The following is a 15,024-nucleotide window of genomic DNA, read 5'->3' as shown; positions in this document are numbered from 1 at the left end:
TCTATGCATGTATACTGGTCGTCGGTCTTTATATTGCCTTCTAGAGTAACGGCTGAAATTGAACGAATGTTGAGGGGTTTCTTATGGAGTCAAGGTGTGTTGGAAAAAGGTAAAGCTAAGGTGGCTTGGGATATTGTTTGTCTTCCTAAGCAAGAAGGAGGGTTGGGTATCCGGCGTTTAGAGACTTTTAATGTTGTTCTTATGGCTACTCATATTTGGAATTTGTTAACGTCAAAAGAATCTCTTTGGGTTAAATGGATTCATACCCATCGCTTGAGAGGTAGGAATTTTTGGGATATCCCAATTAGGGGGAATTTATCTTGGAGTTGGAGGAAGTTACTTCATATTCGGCCTATTTTGCGTAAGCATTTTTGGTATATTATAGGTAATGGTAGGAAGACTTCGGCTTGGTTTGATGCTTGGGCAGATTTTTGTCCGATTATTGATAGGACGACTCATAGGATGATTAATTCGGCTGGTTATGATCTTAATGCTTCTGTTTCTGATATTGTTGATGGTGGAGCATGGCGTCTTCCTTCTGATTGGGATCAACAGATTTTAATTACTAATATCCCCTTGTTGCAGGATAATGTTCAGGATGTAGTAAAATGGCGATCTAATGCTGGTTCTTTAGATAATTTTGCTGTTTCTTTAGCATGGAATGATTTGCGCGATCGGGCTCCAATTGTTGAATGGTATCCGTTTGTTTGGTACAAACAGTGTATCCCTAAATACTCGTTCCTCCTATGGCTAGTGTTTAGAAGAAAACTGAAGACTTAGGATCTACTTCGTCAATGGGATGTTAATTATAGTGCTGTTTCCCTGGTATGTCCTTTGTGTAGCTCTCAACTAGATTCGCATGATCACTTGTTCTTTGATTGTGTTTTTTCTATGAGAATTTGGCAAGAAGTGAATAGGATTGCTGGTACGAATATGACTGTGGGGAAGTGGGATGATATCGTGCATGATTTGCTTCCGGTTGCTCATAAGAACTCATTTCAAAGTGTAGTTTCAAAGTTAGTTTTAGCTGGTACGGTTTACGCAATTTGGCAAGAACGTAATTCATGATTGTTTGCTCATAAAATTCGATCAGCAAGTCAGCTTGTACAAGTGGTAGTTTCTACGGTTCGACTCAAATTAATGACATTGCGGTTTAAAAGAAATAAGCGCATTGAAGATGCTCTGCTGTTTTGGAAGCTTCCAGTTTCTTTAATCAAGACGTAGAGTTGGTGTTGGTCTATCTAGTCTCCATATTCTGTATGTATTATTTTGGGTGTTTACTAGATAGGCTAGTTTCAGAAGTGGTATGTCACTTCCTATTAGTTTTGATTGGTTGTTGCTTTTAGCATGTACGTGTAATAGTCAATGTGATATTTAAGTCACATTGCCTGAACTTTTTTGTTTTTGGGTATAATACAGCTAACCGGGGCATAATTTTGCTCTCTTACCCAAAAAAAAATGTTGTTTGTTTTCATATAAAATCAGAAAATACCAAAAATAGTTGTTTTAAATTCCAATGTGCTTAGTTTTTTCACGTGATTTACGCATCAAATTGGTTTCAGAGTCAGGTTTGAAAAAAGGTTTCTTAATCTTTTTCCCGTGGGTTTTGCTGTTTGGTTGTCTGTTGTTTAGATCTGTTAGTATTGAGTTTGATTGTTAAGTATTAATGTCTTATAGAAGAAATATGACATTAGAAGAAGCTCATAATGCTAGGAGAGATAGGCAGATTGAACATCTACAAGAAACACTTGGTAGGGTTGTTAATCTGTTAGAAGATGGTGGTTTAAGGTTCAATAGGGAACGTGTTATAGGTTAAAGGGATGATGAATCTCTAGACCCTAGTGATAGATCAGATAGTATTCATAGATCCTCTAGTGATTCTGATGATGGGTCTAATCAGTCTAGAAGAAGGCATAGGAGACATAAGGATCATACTAAAGATATTAAAATAGATCCACCAGATTTTATTGGTTCTTCAAATCCTAAAGATTATTTTGAATGGGTTCAGGTGATGGATAGAATAATGGAGATAAAAGGGTATGATGATAAGAAAAGTTTTAAGGTTGCCATTATTAGGTTGAAAAAGTATGCCATTATTAGGTTGCCATGATAATATGAAAGATGAAAGAAATTATAAAGGGAAAAGCAGAATCAAGACTTGGTCCAAACTGAAGGAAGTTATGCAGAAGAGATTTGTTCCTTAGTCGTACAAGCAAGATCAATATCTTCAGATGAACAATCTGAAGCAAGGCTCAAAAGAAGTTGTGGAGTATATCAGGGAATTCGAGCAACTGAAGACTCGAACTGGTGTGAAAGAAGCTGAAGAACATACTATTGCTAGATTCCTTGGTGGGTTGAATGCATCTATTACTGAGAAGATAGAATTGCAGCCCATCTGGACATATGAAGGTGCTTGCAAATTGGCTCTCCAGATTGAGAAGCAACTAAAGAAGAAGGTCCAATACAAGTCTTTTACTAAGACTTATTCAAGTTCTAGTCAACCAGTTAGTCAACCAGTTCTGAAGCCCAGTAGAACTGGTCAACAGTCCTTCAGGGGCAAAGAAAAGGAAACTGGAGGATTCAAGGAGCCAGTTGGAAAAAAATGTTTTAAGTGTCATGGTTTTGGTCACTTCCAGGCACAGTGTCCTAACCAGCAAGCACTCACTGCTAAAGAGATTGAAAGCTTACCAGATGTTGACACTGAAGAAGACGAACCAGTGTATGATGAAGATGAAACTAAAGAGACATGCATAGGTGCAGATGTTGGAGAGATGCTAGCGGTAAGAAGGGTAATGCATACTGATGAAGTTGTAGCTGACACTGCCCAAAGAGAAAATTTTTTCCATTCCAGATGTACTGTTAAAGGCAAGGTGTGTAGTTTGATCATTGACGGTGGGAGTTATGCTAATGCTGCTTCAACTTATATGGTGGAAAAACTGGAATTGCCTACAGTTAAGCATCCCCGTCCTTACAAGTTGCAATGGCTTAGTGAAGGATCTGAGGTAGAAGTTAGTCGACAAGTTACTATTCCTTTTTCCATTGGATCTATTTATCAAGATAAAGTTGTTTGTGATGTTGTTCTTATGGATGCTTGTCATATTTTGTTGGGTAGACCATGGTTTGATAATTATGTGTTTCATAATGGTCGCATGAATTCTTATTCATTATTTGTAAGTGGTAAGAAAATCACTTTGACTTCCTGAAACCCAATGAGTTATTAAAAGTTAATAAGAAGGACCAGCCCAGTAAGTCTTTATTTATGTCACAAACTGAAGTTGAAGAAGAACTCACTGGAGGTACTTCAGTCATGATGTTACTGGTGCTTGAGCGTACAGACAAGGAGTTCACTAGAGTCCCCAATCTTCTGAAGTCTCTACTGAAAGAATTCACTGGTGTCTTTCTTGAAGACCTACCTGAAGGTTTACCGCCAGTAAGAGGTATTGAACACCAGATTGACCTGGTTCCTGGTTCAGTCCTCCCAAATAAAGCTGCTTACAGATATTCACTAACTAAAGCAAAGGAGTTGCAAAAGCAGGTGGATGAGTTGGTTGTTAAAGGGTATGTGAGAGCAAGTATGAGTCCTTGTTTAGTCCCAGCTCTTCTGGTTCCCAAGAAAGATGGTTCGATGAAAATGTGTGTTGATATGAGTCCTTGTTTAGTCCCAGCTCTTCTGGTTCCCAAGAAAGATGGTTCGATGAAAATGTGTGTTGATAGCAAGGCCATAAATAATATAACAATTAAGTATAGATATCCCATTCCCAGATTAGATAATATGCTTGATGAATTACATGGTTCCAGTGTATTTTCTAAAGTTGATCTCAGAAATGGCTATCACCAGATTCGAATGAGAGATGGAGATGAATGGAAGACTGCTTTCAAAATCAAAGGAGGCCTTTATGAATGGTTAGTAATGCCTTTTGGTTTATCTAATGCTCCCAGTACTTTTATGAGGTTAATGAATGAAGTTCTCAGGCCACTTATTGGAAAATTTGTTGTTTATTTTGATGACATTATGGTATACTCAAAATCTGAAACTGAACATGTTGATCATTTAAGAAGTGTGTATGAATTACTGAGAAAATACCAGTTGTATGGCAAATTAGAAAAATGTGATTACATGGTGGAAAGTGTAATATTTCTTGGTTATGTGGTATCAAAAGAAGGTATTTCCATGGATCCTTCTAAAGTGGAAGCCATCAGATCATGGCCAGTTCCTACTACTATCACAAAAGTAAGAAGTTTTCATGGACTGGCATCATTTTATAGAAGGTTTATTAAGCATTTCTGTACAGTTGTGGCTCCTATTACTGATTGTCTGAAGAGAGGTATATTTGACTGGTTTAAGTCAGCCCAACTAGCATTCGAATCACTGAAGGAGAAGCCCAGTTCAGCTCAAGTTCTATCTTTGCCAAATTTTGATCAGTTGTTCGAGTTAGAATGTGACGCCAGTGGGGTAGGTGTTGGTGCAGTTTTGGTGCAGGCAGGACGTCCAGTTGCTTATTTTAGTGAAAAGCTTAATGGCTCCAAACTAAAATATAGCACCTATGACAAAGAGTTTTATGCAATTATTCGTGCTATCAATCATTGGTCACATTATTTGAAGCCAAAACAGTTTGTTTTATTTTCTGACCATGAAGCACTGAAGTACATTGACGGTCAGCACAAGCTTAATGCTAGACATGCAAAATGGGTAGAGTATTTGCAGTCTTATTCTTTTGTTTCTAAACACAAAGCTGGAATAGCTAATGTTGTTGCTGATGCACTATCTTGAAGATATTCATTGTTGTCAATTTTGGAAGCAAGAGTTCTTGGATTTTCTTTCATAAAAGAATTATATGCTGCTGATCCAGACTTTTCTGATCGTCTCACTGAAGCTAACCAGAAAGGACCATTTCTTGTTCAAGATGGTTTCTTGTTTAAAAATGGAAAGTTGTGTATCCCAAGGGGTTCTATTAGAGATTTACTGATATGGGAAGCACATGGAGGAGGTTTAGCTGGTCATTTTGGCATTAACAAGACTGGAGAGATTCTGACTAAACACTTTTACTGGCCAAGTTTGCTGAAGGATGTTCAGAATATTATCGGTCGCTGCCCAACTTGTCATCAAGCAAAGACTACTTTTCACAAAGGATTGTATACTCCTTTTCCAATTCCAAGTCAGCCATGGGAAGATCTTAGTATGGATTTCATCGTTGCACTGCCCAGAACCCAAAGGGGAAAAGATTCTATAATGGTGGTTGTTGATCAATTTTCGAAAATGGCCCATTTTGTTCCTTGCAATACTACAAATGATGCTTCATCAGTGGCAAACTTATTATTCAAAGAAATTGTTCGTTTACATGGGATTCCAAAAACAATTGTTTCAGATAGAGATGTCAAGTTTTTGAGTTATTTCTGGAAGACACTATGGAGACTGATGGGTACCAGATTGATTTTCAGTACGTCTCATCATCCACAGACTGATGGACAAACTGAAGTTACTACCAGAACCATTGGTATGCTGTTGAGAACATTGGTGAAGAAAACTTTAAAAGATTGGGATCTGAAACTAGTTCATGCAGAATTTGCTTTCAACAGAGCTCCTAATTATTCTACTAAGAAATCACCATTCGAAATTTGTTATGGAGTCAATCCTTTAACTCCCATTGATCTGATCCCATTTTCGATTGAACTTAAGGCAAGTATTGAAGCTGAGGCCAGAGCGAAAGAAATTAAGAAAATTCATGAACAGGTGAAGGCTAAAATTGAAAAGACTAATGAAGAATACAAGGCAAGAGCAAACAAGTCCAGAAAATAGCCCAGTTTTGCTCTAGGTGATCTTGAATGGGTGCAAATGAGAAAAGAAAGATTTACATCAAGACGGAAAAACAAGTTGATGCCAAGAGCTGAAGGACCATTCAAAATTTTGGAGAAATTTGGTGAAAACGCTTATAAAGTTGAGTTACCTGGGGATATGGCAGTTTCAAGTATTTTTAATGTGGGTGATTTGATGTCATACCTGGAGGATGAGTACCTCGAGGACTTGAGAACAAGTCCTTTTTCAGAGGAGGAGATTGATGCGGAAATGGCAAGGCTCAATGAACCGGTAGGCACCAGTGAACTGGAGAATAGAAATGAACTGAAGGAAATTGAACTGGTGATGCCATCTGAACTAGCCATGTTGATTCTACCAGCAGTGGCTCATTTTAGACAAGTCTTCACTATACCAGTCCAGTGGCCAGTGATAACACTTCTCCAGTGGAAGGGAGTTCCAGTGACAATAAGCCGTGACGCGCTAGTAAAGTCCACTGAAGCACCCCAGTGGTACTGAAGCACTCCAGATGAATGCTCCAGATTTATATTCCGGCTTCCAAATAATAGAATGGTTCTGAAGTCACGTGTCTGGTGGACCCAATAAGAGAAGGTGGATGACAGCTGTGATAAAGACAAAAAGAGGGGCGTGTGACAACATTATTCCTAACGGTTTGTGGGCCCGGTTGCAAAAGGAATATTTCTAGAAGCTATATGTGTGCTCTTTCTATTGGTCCATTTTGTTAGAGGTTGTCCCTACCATGTGCCAGCCATTTATTTATTTTATTTCTTTATTATTTTTGTTATAATATTTCAATGATTCTTAGACAGGTAGTTATCTATAAATAGGGGCTCATTTTACTTGTAAGAACTTAAGTTATGTTGAATTGAATGAAATTAATAAAGCAGCCTCTATTTCTTACAAAATCTTCAGTTACCTTTATGGATCTTTGATCTTGGTGGTTTGGAGTGACCCCTTTATCCATATTTGTGGTGACTTGTTCTTTATCAAATATAGTGGTGAGGTCTTAAATCTTCGATTTCTTTATAATTCGATTCCTTTATATGTGTTTGTGGTGGCTAGACCTTTATCAAATATAGTGGTGGGTTGGAGTGTTTCCTTTATCCTTGATTCCGGTGGCTTAGCCTTTACGAGTCTTGGTGGTGGATTCTTTATCAATCATTTTTACTTTTATTGTCTTGTTTGTTGTTTGTTTTCATATAAAATCAGAAAATACCAAAAATAGTTGTTTTAAATTTCGTTGTGCTTAGTTTTTTCACGTGATTTACGCATCAATAATGGTGGTTGTTGATCGATTTTCGAAAATGGCCCAATTTGTTCCTTGCAATACTACAAATGATGCTTCAGCAGTGGCAAACTTATTTTTCAAAGAAATTGTTCGTTTACACGGGATTTCAAAAACAATTATTTCAGATAGAGATGTCAAGTTTCTGAGTTATTTCTGGAAGACACTATGGAGACTGATGGGTACCAGATTGATGTTCAGTACGTCTCATCATCCTCAGACTGATGGAGAAACTGAAGTTACTAACAGAACCATTGGTATGCTGTTGAGAACATTTCGGTAAAAAGGCCGTCACCCCTTGTTAGATTTATAAATACCATGGAAAGCTCAAGCACATTAACTGAGTGTTAATGCGACAGTTTACAAGACCATGCATAAATATGTAGACCCTATCAACTACTAACCATAAACACCCTAGAGGCATTAACAAAAGCCTCAAAAACCACACAAAGACAAAATACTCACTAGTTTAGCTAACCGGAAACCAAATAAAAATACACAATTATGCTAAATTCGACATCCCCAAAGGTATCTTCCAAGTTTCCAAGCACTTCATAACTCTGCTATTCTTCTTAAATTTCATCGAGATAAACTTCAAACAAACAGTCGCAATTATGATTTTAGTAACTTTGTGAGCAGATCTTTTCTCCTGTTTGAACAATCTTGCATTTCGTTCCTGCCAAATAAAATAAGAGGTGGCCGCAAATATCAGCTTCAGAACAATAATATCAATAGTCTTTTTCTTTGGTTCTGGAATGATGGTTGCAAGTATAGATTCCCAATCAATAAGGGCTTGTTGAATACCCATGAATCCACACACATCTCTCCACACTTGCGATGCATAAGAACATTCAAAAAATAAATGGTTATGGGAGTCACTTTGTTGATAGCAAAGTGAACACAAAAGAGGTTCATTCGAATTTGTATCCCATGAGCTAATCAGATCTTGCGTCCTAAGCTTTCGCTTTACAACAAGCCAAAGGTGAAAAGCATGTCTTGGAATACAAGATGGAAACCAAACCACAAAAAAACATGGAACTTCCGCACTTCTTGGCCGAATAGCCTCCCAAGAATTTGCCACAGTAAACTCAGTAAAATGGCCATCCCTATCCTTTCAAACCCATTGATCAGCTACACTATTAACCAAACAAGGAACAGTTAAGTTAGGAAATTTATTGTTCCATTCGGTTGGCCAAGTCCATGCTTCATTAGAGACGATATTCCCAACGCAAGTATTCAAAGTAAAACCAGCATTAGTAATCATCCGAGACGAAAGGGATGTAATTAACGAACTATAGTCGCACCAATTATCATACCAAGCCGAAGTTGAGAGTCCATTACCTACCTGAACCGAGAAAAAGCTTCGTAAGACAGGTCTCACTTGTAAAATTTTACGCCAACTCCAAGTCATATTGCCTTGACATGGGATTTCCCAAAAGTTCTTTCCTTTGATTTTATACATTTGAATCAATTGACCCATAAAGACTCCTTACAAGTCAACAAGTTCCACACATGTACCGAAAGAAGAGCAATATTAAAATCATGCAAACTACGGATACCTAATCCTCCTTCATTTTTCGGGAAACACACAACATCCCAAGCAACCTTAGATTTTCCTTTTTGCAACGAACCTTGAGACCAAAGAAAATTTCTTAAAACCTGTTCAATTTCCTTAATCACCCCTTCAGGTAACATAAACATTGTAGCCTAGTACACATGCATGGATGACAAGACAGATTGAACAAGTTGGAGTCTTCCTGCAAATGATAAAAATTTATTTTTCCAATCAGACACACGATTTCTAACCCTTTCAATCAAACCACGGCAATCTCTATAAACAAGTCTAGACGACACCAAAGGAACTCCTAAATATTTAACAAGAAGTGTGCCTTCCTCAAATGGTAAAACTGTAAGGATAGACAGCTTGACATGATTAAGAACGTTACAGAAAAAAGCTGTGCTCTTAGGGATACTAGGAGCCAAACCTGATGCATTTTTGAATTCCTCAAGAGTCTCCATGATCACAATTGCAGAATTCACATCAGCAAGTAAAAATATAAGTAAATCATCCGCAAAGCAAAGATTGAGAATATCCAAACCTTCACATTTAGGGTGAAAAGTGAAATCAACAGACTCATGAATCCTGCGCCTTAGCGTAAGTGTTAACACCTCCATAACTAAGGTAAACAGGTACGGGGATAAAGGATCCCCTTGCCTCAGACCTCTTTTTCCAGTGAAAAATCCATGAAGTGAACCATTTATACTAAGCAAAAAAGATGAAGTAGCCACACAAGTCATAATCCAATGCACCATTGTTCTATGAAATCCAAACTGAATAAGGGTTTTTTTTAAGGAAAACCCAATCCACCATGTCATAAGCCTTTTGAATATCAACCTTAAACGTACATCTTTGTATTCCTCTATCCAGATGATAATTATGCATTAACTCTTGAGTAAGCAAAATATTGTCTGAAATACTCCTACCAGGTATAAAAGCTGATTGATTTGAAGTAACCGAATCAGCTAGGTAGCCCTTCATTCTATTTGCAATGATTTTCGTGATACATTTAAAGATGACATTGCATAGTGAAATTGGTCTAAAATCATTAATACGAGTAAGAGAAGTAACCTTAGGGATCAACGAGATAACCCTATGATTAACCTCTTTAAGGAGCTTCCCACTGACAAAGAAATCCTTCACAGCATCAACAATACTATCACCAATCACATCCCATGCTGCTTTGAAAAAACCAACTGTATACCCATCAGGGCCTGGTGCTTTATCATCCCCCATTTCAAATACAGCCCTTTTGATTTCATCAGTAGACACAACTTGGATCATCCTATTAGCTTGATCAGCAGAGAGCCGTTTAGTAAATAAATTGGAAGTATTAAGAGGTAAAACTAAATCAGGAGTACCCAAAAATTGCTTATAATGATTCACAAAAGCCGTAGCCACCCCATCCCCTACAAAGCTGCTTCCCACTTCATTCATCACCAAATCAATTCGGTTCCTAGCCTTATCAGCCATAACAACTTTGTGAAAGTAAGTTGTATTAGAATCACCAACTCGTAACCATTCAATCTTAGCCTTTTGTTTTAAAAATCTTTCTTCATCAATAAAAGCTTCATTATAAGCTTGTAAATAAGCAACTTGTTCCTTACGAAGCATAGCATTTGTTGGATCCTTATCCAACTGAGATTGAACCTCATCCAATTCCTCCCTTAATCGTTGTACTTTCTTATGAAGATTACCCTTGTCAAAAAGCAGTTTACGAAATGGACTTTTTAAAGCCTTTAGATTCTTAACAACTTTAAACATCGGGAAACCCTCCACCTGTGAATTCCATGTAGCCATAACCACCTTAAATTTTTCATGATGGGTAAGAACATTCGAAAACTTGAAAGGCTTCAGTTTAAACTTCACAGTTCTAGGGAAGCTTAAAATAGCCGGTGCATGATCAGATATACGGTACGGATGGAATTGTGCATGTACACCTATACATATCTGAAAGAATTCTTGATTCGCCATTACCCTGTCCAGCTTCTTTAAAACGCCATTCAAACCCCTAGGTTTTTGGGTCCAGGTATATTGTAGGCCCTACTGTTCACATCAGTAAGTTCTAAATCATCAACGCACTCTCTAAACTCGTTCATGGCTGTATCAATCTTAGAAGATCCCATAGCTTTATCATCCAAGAAAAGTGCAACATTAAAATCTCCTAGCAAACTCCAAGGCTTATCTTTAACAAGCGTTTTGTGAACAAGTAGATTGTTCCATAACTCCCTTCTCTGTATATATGAGTTATGTGCATAAATAAAGGAACAAAACATCATTTAACGATCCTGCTTGCAAACAACTTGAGTATGAATCACTTGATCAGTTTGAGCCAACACCATAACATCGACAACATCATGATCCCAACCTAAAATGATTCGAACTCCTTTATCGCACCAGCTAGCATTAAATACCCCCGACCAATTTCGAAACACCTTATCACACACTTTATTGATATGAGACACACTAACATGTGACTCTAAGATAGAGCATTTACATAATTTATTTTCATTAATGACACGACGAGCTTCATTTTGTTTTGGGGATAGATTCAGTCCCCTTATATTCCAGGATGAAATACTATACATGAGGAACCGTTTGTCCGGGAGTGCTTGCCCCCTCAGTACTAGCCATAAACTCATAAGTCTTAGTATGCTCATCCACCACATCATTCTCCCAATCAAAATCATCCCATGGTGCTTTCCTACATCCCATTTTTGCCTCATATTTAGCCGAAAGCACAACATAAGGATTAGAAATTTCCACGCATGCCCCGGATGTAGAAGGAGAGTTCGAAACCACTCTATGAGAAGTGGATGACTTATTCCCTTTGACATTTTTACATGAATCCCCTGCCACAAAAGACGGTTTAGCTTTATAAATAAAATGTGGTTTCGGCTTACCAAGCTTCACACCTTCAACTTGTTTTTCCCGTTGAACAGCCTTACCTTTTTGTTTTTTCCTTAAAACCGTAACAAACCCCTCCTCATCTTGAGTTATCTCAACTTGAGTTGTCTTTTTCGGTGCTTTAGGGCATTGATCACTTGCATGATTAAACACCTTACATGTATCACACCGAGGAGGTATCCATTGATACTCAATTTTTATAACTTGCTTCGTAAAGCCATCCCCAACCATATTAGGAATTCCAACAATCAGCTCAGATTTTATATCCTTATCAGCATCCAATTCAATCGGAGCCTGAGCATAACTACTCCGTCTCCAAGATTCAGTACACATGGAGCTCGTGTAAGCATCCAAAGCAACTGGCGTTCCAATTTTGGTTAACATGCTAAGACCATCTTCTGTAAAGATAACAAGTGGAACATTATGTAACTTAACCCATACAAGTACCTTCTTGACTTCTGACATTTAGGAATAGAGGAACTGAATGGATTAACCAAGGACCAAGTTCTAAAACTTTTTCCATCCCTGATTTCTCCTCAAATTTAATGAAGAAAAAGCCAGATGAATTCATAATAATACGCTGAAACCCGTATCTAGCCCACGCATTCTTCACATAATTTTGCACGACAGGATAAGCAAGCCGTTTTCCAAGGAAATAACCAACCAAAGTATTTGCATATCTGTTATTAGCTGAAACCATAGCCTCTTTAGGAATAAGCAAATCAATACCTTCAACGTTCGAATCAACCTTCAATGAACGAAAATTCACCTGTTTCTTGTTAATAGACTCAGAACCCACAACTTTTGCATACGACACAGGCTTCTCCATATCAGCCCTTGTAGGTAATTTACTAGCTTCAACAGCTCTCCCATCGCCTTGATCGTTGATAACCGAATCCATTTGAGGGAAACCATCCATGCTCTAGGTAAACTCAGGTATATTAACCTTAGTAGGGTCAACAAAAGGCTCAGGAGCAGGTGGCATTTGAGTATCAACATGAGGCAGTTCTTGGCTAGCCAGAGAATGGACACTAGTTGACGCACTAGGGGCATTATTTACAGCCCCAACACAGGGAGATTCAGAAGCAGTCTTCTTCAGTAAAGGATCATCAAAAGACGAATCCGCTCCATTATCATCGACTGCAGCAGCAGTAGCCTTTGGTCTATCCGATTTAGGGCTTCCACCCTTTTTAGGGTTTCCACCCTTATTTTTCTTACAAGACATGGAAGGGCTAGTGTTCACCGGAAGGTTTACACTCTTCAATCTATTAATACGATCTATAACTTCTTGAAAAGAAGGGGAACTATCTCTCTTCATACACAAAAAACTACCATGCAGCGAAATGACCCAAAAAACCACGAACCAGAAAGAACGATAACGGACAAAACAAAAACCCTAATCCTATGCAAAACCCTAGGAAATTTATCAATCCCCTTAATCAATTAACAGGTTCAATCGATCTACCTGGACTAATCAAGTTAGCCGCGATCACGAACCAGGTAATTAATCAGAAGCAAGACAAAACTGAGGGTTTTGTGCGAAAAGAAAAGAAACCCTAGAAACACAAGACACGATCAAGAAAACAAATAATTAAACACAGATTATTGCATAAGAGAATACAGTAATCATGAATAATCATTGAAATCTGATTAAGAATTGCGAAAGAAGGGTACGAAATTCAGGTAAAAAATCACCATAGGATAGAGTGAAAAGGGTTTCAGAGAACATAGGTGAAGAAAACTTTAAAAGATTGGAATCTGAAACTAGCTCATGCAGAATTTGCTTTCAACAAAACTCCTAATTATTCTACTAAGAAATCAACATTCGAAATTTGTTATGGAGTCAATCCTTTAACTCCCATTGATTCCATTTTCGATTGAACCTATGGCAAGTATTGAAGTTGAGGCCAGAGCGAAAGAAATTAAGAAAATTCATGAACAGGTGAAGGCTATAATCGAAAAGACTAATGAAGAATACAAGGCAAGAGCAAACAACTCCAGAAAACAGCCCAGTTTTGCTCCAGGTGATCTTGTTTGGGTGCATCTGAGAAAAGTAAGATTTCCATCAAGACGGAAAAACAAGTTGACGCCAAGAGTTGAAGGACCCTTCAAAATTTTGGAGAAATTTGGAGAAAACGCTTATAAAGTTGAGTTAACTGGATATATGGCAGTTTCAAGTACTTTTAATGTGGGTGATCTGATGTCGTACCTGGAGGATGAGTACCTCGAGGACTTGAGGACAAGTCCTTTTTTAGAGGAGGAGGTTGATGCGGAAATGGCAAGGCTCAATGAACTGGTACCAGTGAACTGGAGAATAGAAATTATCTGAAGGAAAGTGAACTGGTGATGCCATCTAAACAAGCCATGTTGATTCTACCAGCAGTGGCTCATTTTAGACAAGTCTTCACTGAACCAGTCCAGTCGCCAGTGATAACACTTCTCCAGTGGAAGGGAGTTCCAGTGAGAATAAGCCATGACGCGCCAGTAAAGTCCACTAAAGCACTCCAAATGAATGCTCCAGATTTATATTCCAGTTTCTAAATAATAGAATGGTTCTGAAGTCACGTGTTTGGTGGACCCAATAAGAGAAGGTGGATGACAGCTATGATAAAGACAAAAAGAGGGGCGTGTGACAACGTTATTCCTAACGGTTTTTGGGCCCGGCTACAAAAGGAATATTTCTAGAAGCTTTATGTGTGCTCTTTCTATTGGTCCATTTTGTTAGTGGTTGTCCCCACCATGTGCCAGCCTTTTATTTATTTTATTTCCTTATTATTTTTATTATAATTTCGATGATTCCTAGGCAGGTAGTTATCTATAAATAGGGGCTCATTTTCCTTGTAAGAACTTATTTACGTTGAGTTGAATGAAATTAATAGAGCAGCCTCTATTTCTTAAAAATCTTCATTTACCTTTATAGATCTTTGATCTTGGTGGTTTGGAATAATCCCTTTATCTGTAATTGTGGTGGTTCGTCCTTTATCAATTATTGTGGTGAGATCCAAAACCTTCGATTCCTTTATCTGTGTTTGTGGTGGCTAGACCTTTATCAAACATAGTGGTGGGTTGGAGTGTTTCCTTTATCCTTGGTTCCGGTGGCTTGGCCTTTACGAATCTTGGTGGTGGATTCTTTATCTATCATTTTTACTTTTATTGTCTTGTTTGTTGTTTGTTTTCATAAAAAATCAGAAAATACCAAAAATAGTTGTTTTAAATTCCGCTGTGTTTGAGTTAGTGCGTGTTTTACGCATCAAAGTCGCTCTATCTGGGTAAATTGGGTTACTCTACCAAACTTAAAGGTAGAAATTTGTGGGATGTCCCAATTCGTGCTGGAAGTACGTGGGGTTGGAGAAAGCTGTTGTTAATGCGTGACTCTATTAGACCTTGTATTAAACACCGCATTGGCAATGGTAAATCCACTACTGCATGGTTTGACTCATGGTTGCCTATTGGTCCATTATG

The 15,024-nt window shown here is 38.0% G+C and overlaps 1 protein-coding gene across 1 annotated transcript; it reads right to left on the bottom strand.

The window, feature by feature from the left end:
- Nucleotides 1-7,599: 7,599 nt before the first annotated feature.
- LOC122601285 lies at nt 7,600-9,410 on the bottom strand. Its single transcript, XM_043774049.1, has 3 exons — nt 8,904-9,410; nt 8,616-8,804; nt 7,600-8,208 (listed from the first exon to the last, which is right to left on the bottom strand). Exons 1-3 carry the CDS (start codon nt 9,408-9,410, stop codon nt 7,600-7,602), a joined length of 1,305 nt encoding a protein of 434 aa, XP_043629984.1.
- Nucleotides 9,411-15,024: the final 5,614 nt, after the last annotated feature.

The sequence above is a fragment of the Erigeron canadensis genome, chromosome 5, assembly GCF_010389155.1.
Source record: "Erigeron canadensis isolate Cc75 chromosome 5, C_canadensis_v1, whole genome shotgun sequence".
In the NCBI taxonomy this organism is placed as follows: Eukaryota; Viridiplantae; Streptophyta; class Magnoliopsida; order Asterales; family Asteraceae; genus Erigeron; species Erigeron canadensis.
This window is presented reverse-complemented; position numbering and strand designations above follow the sequence as displayed.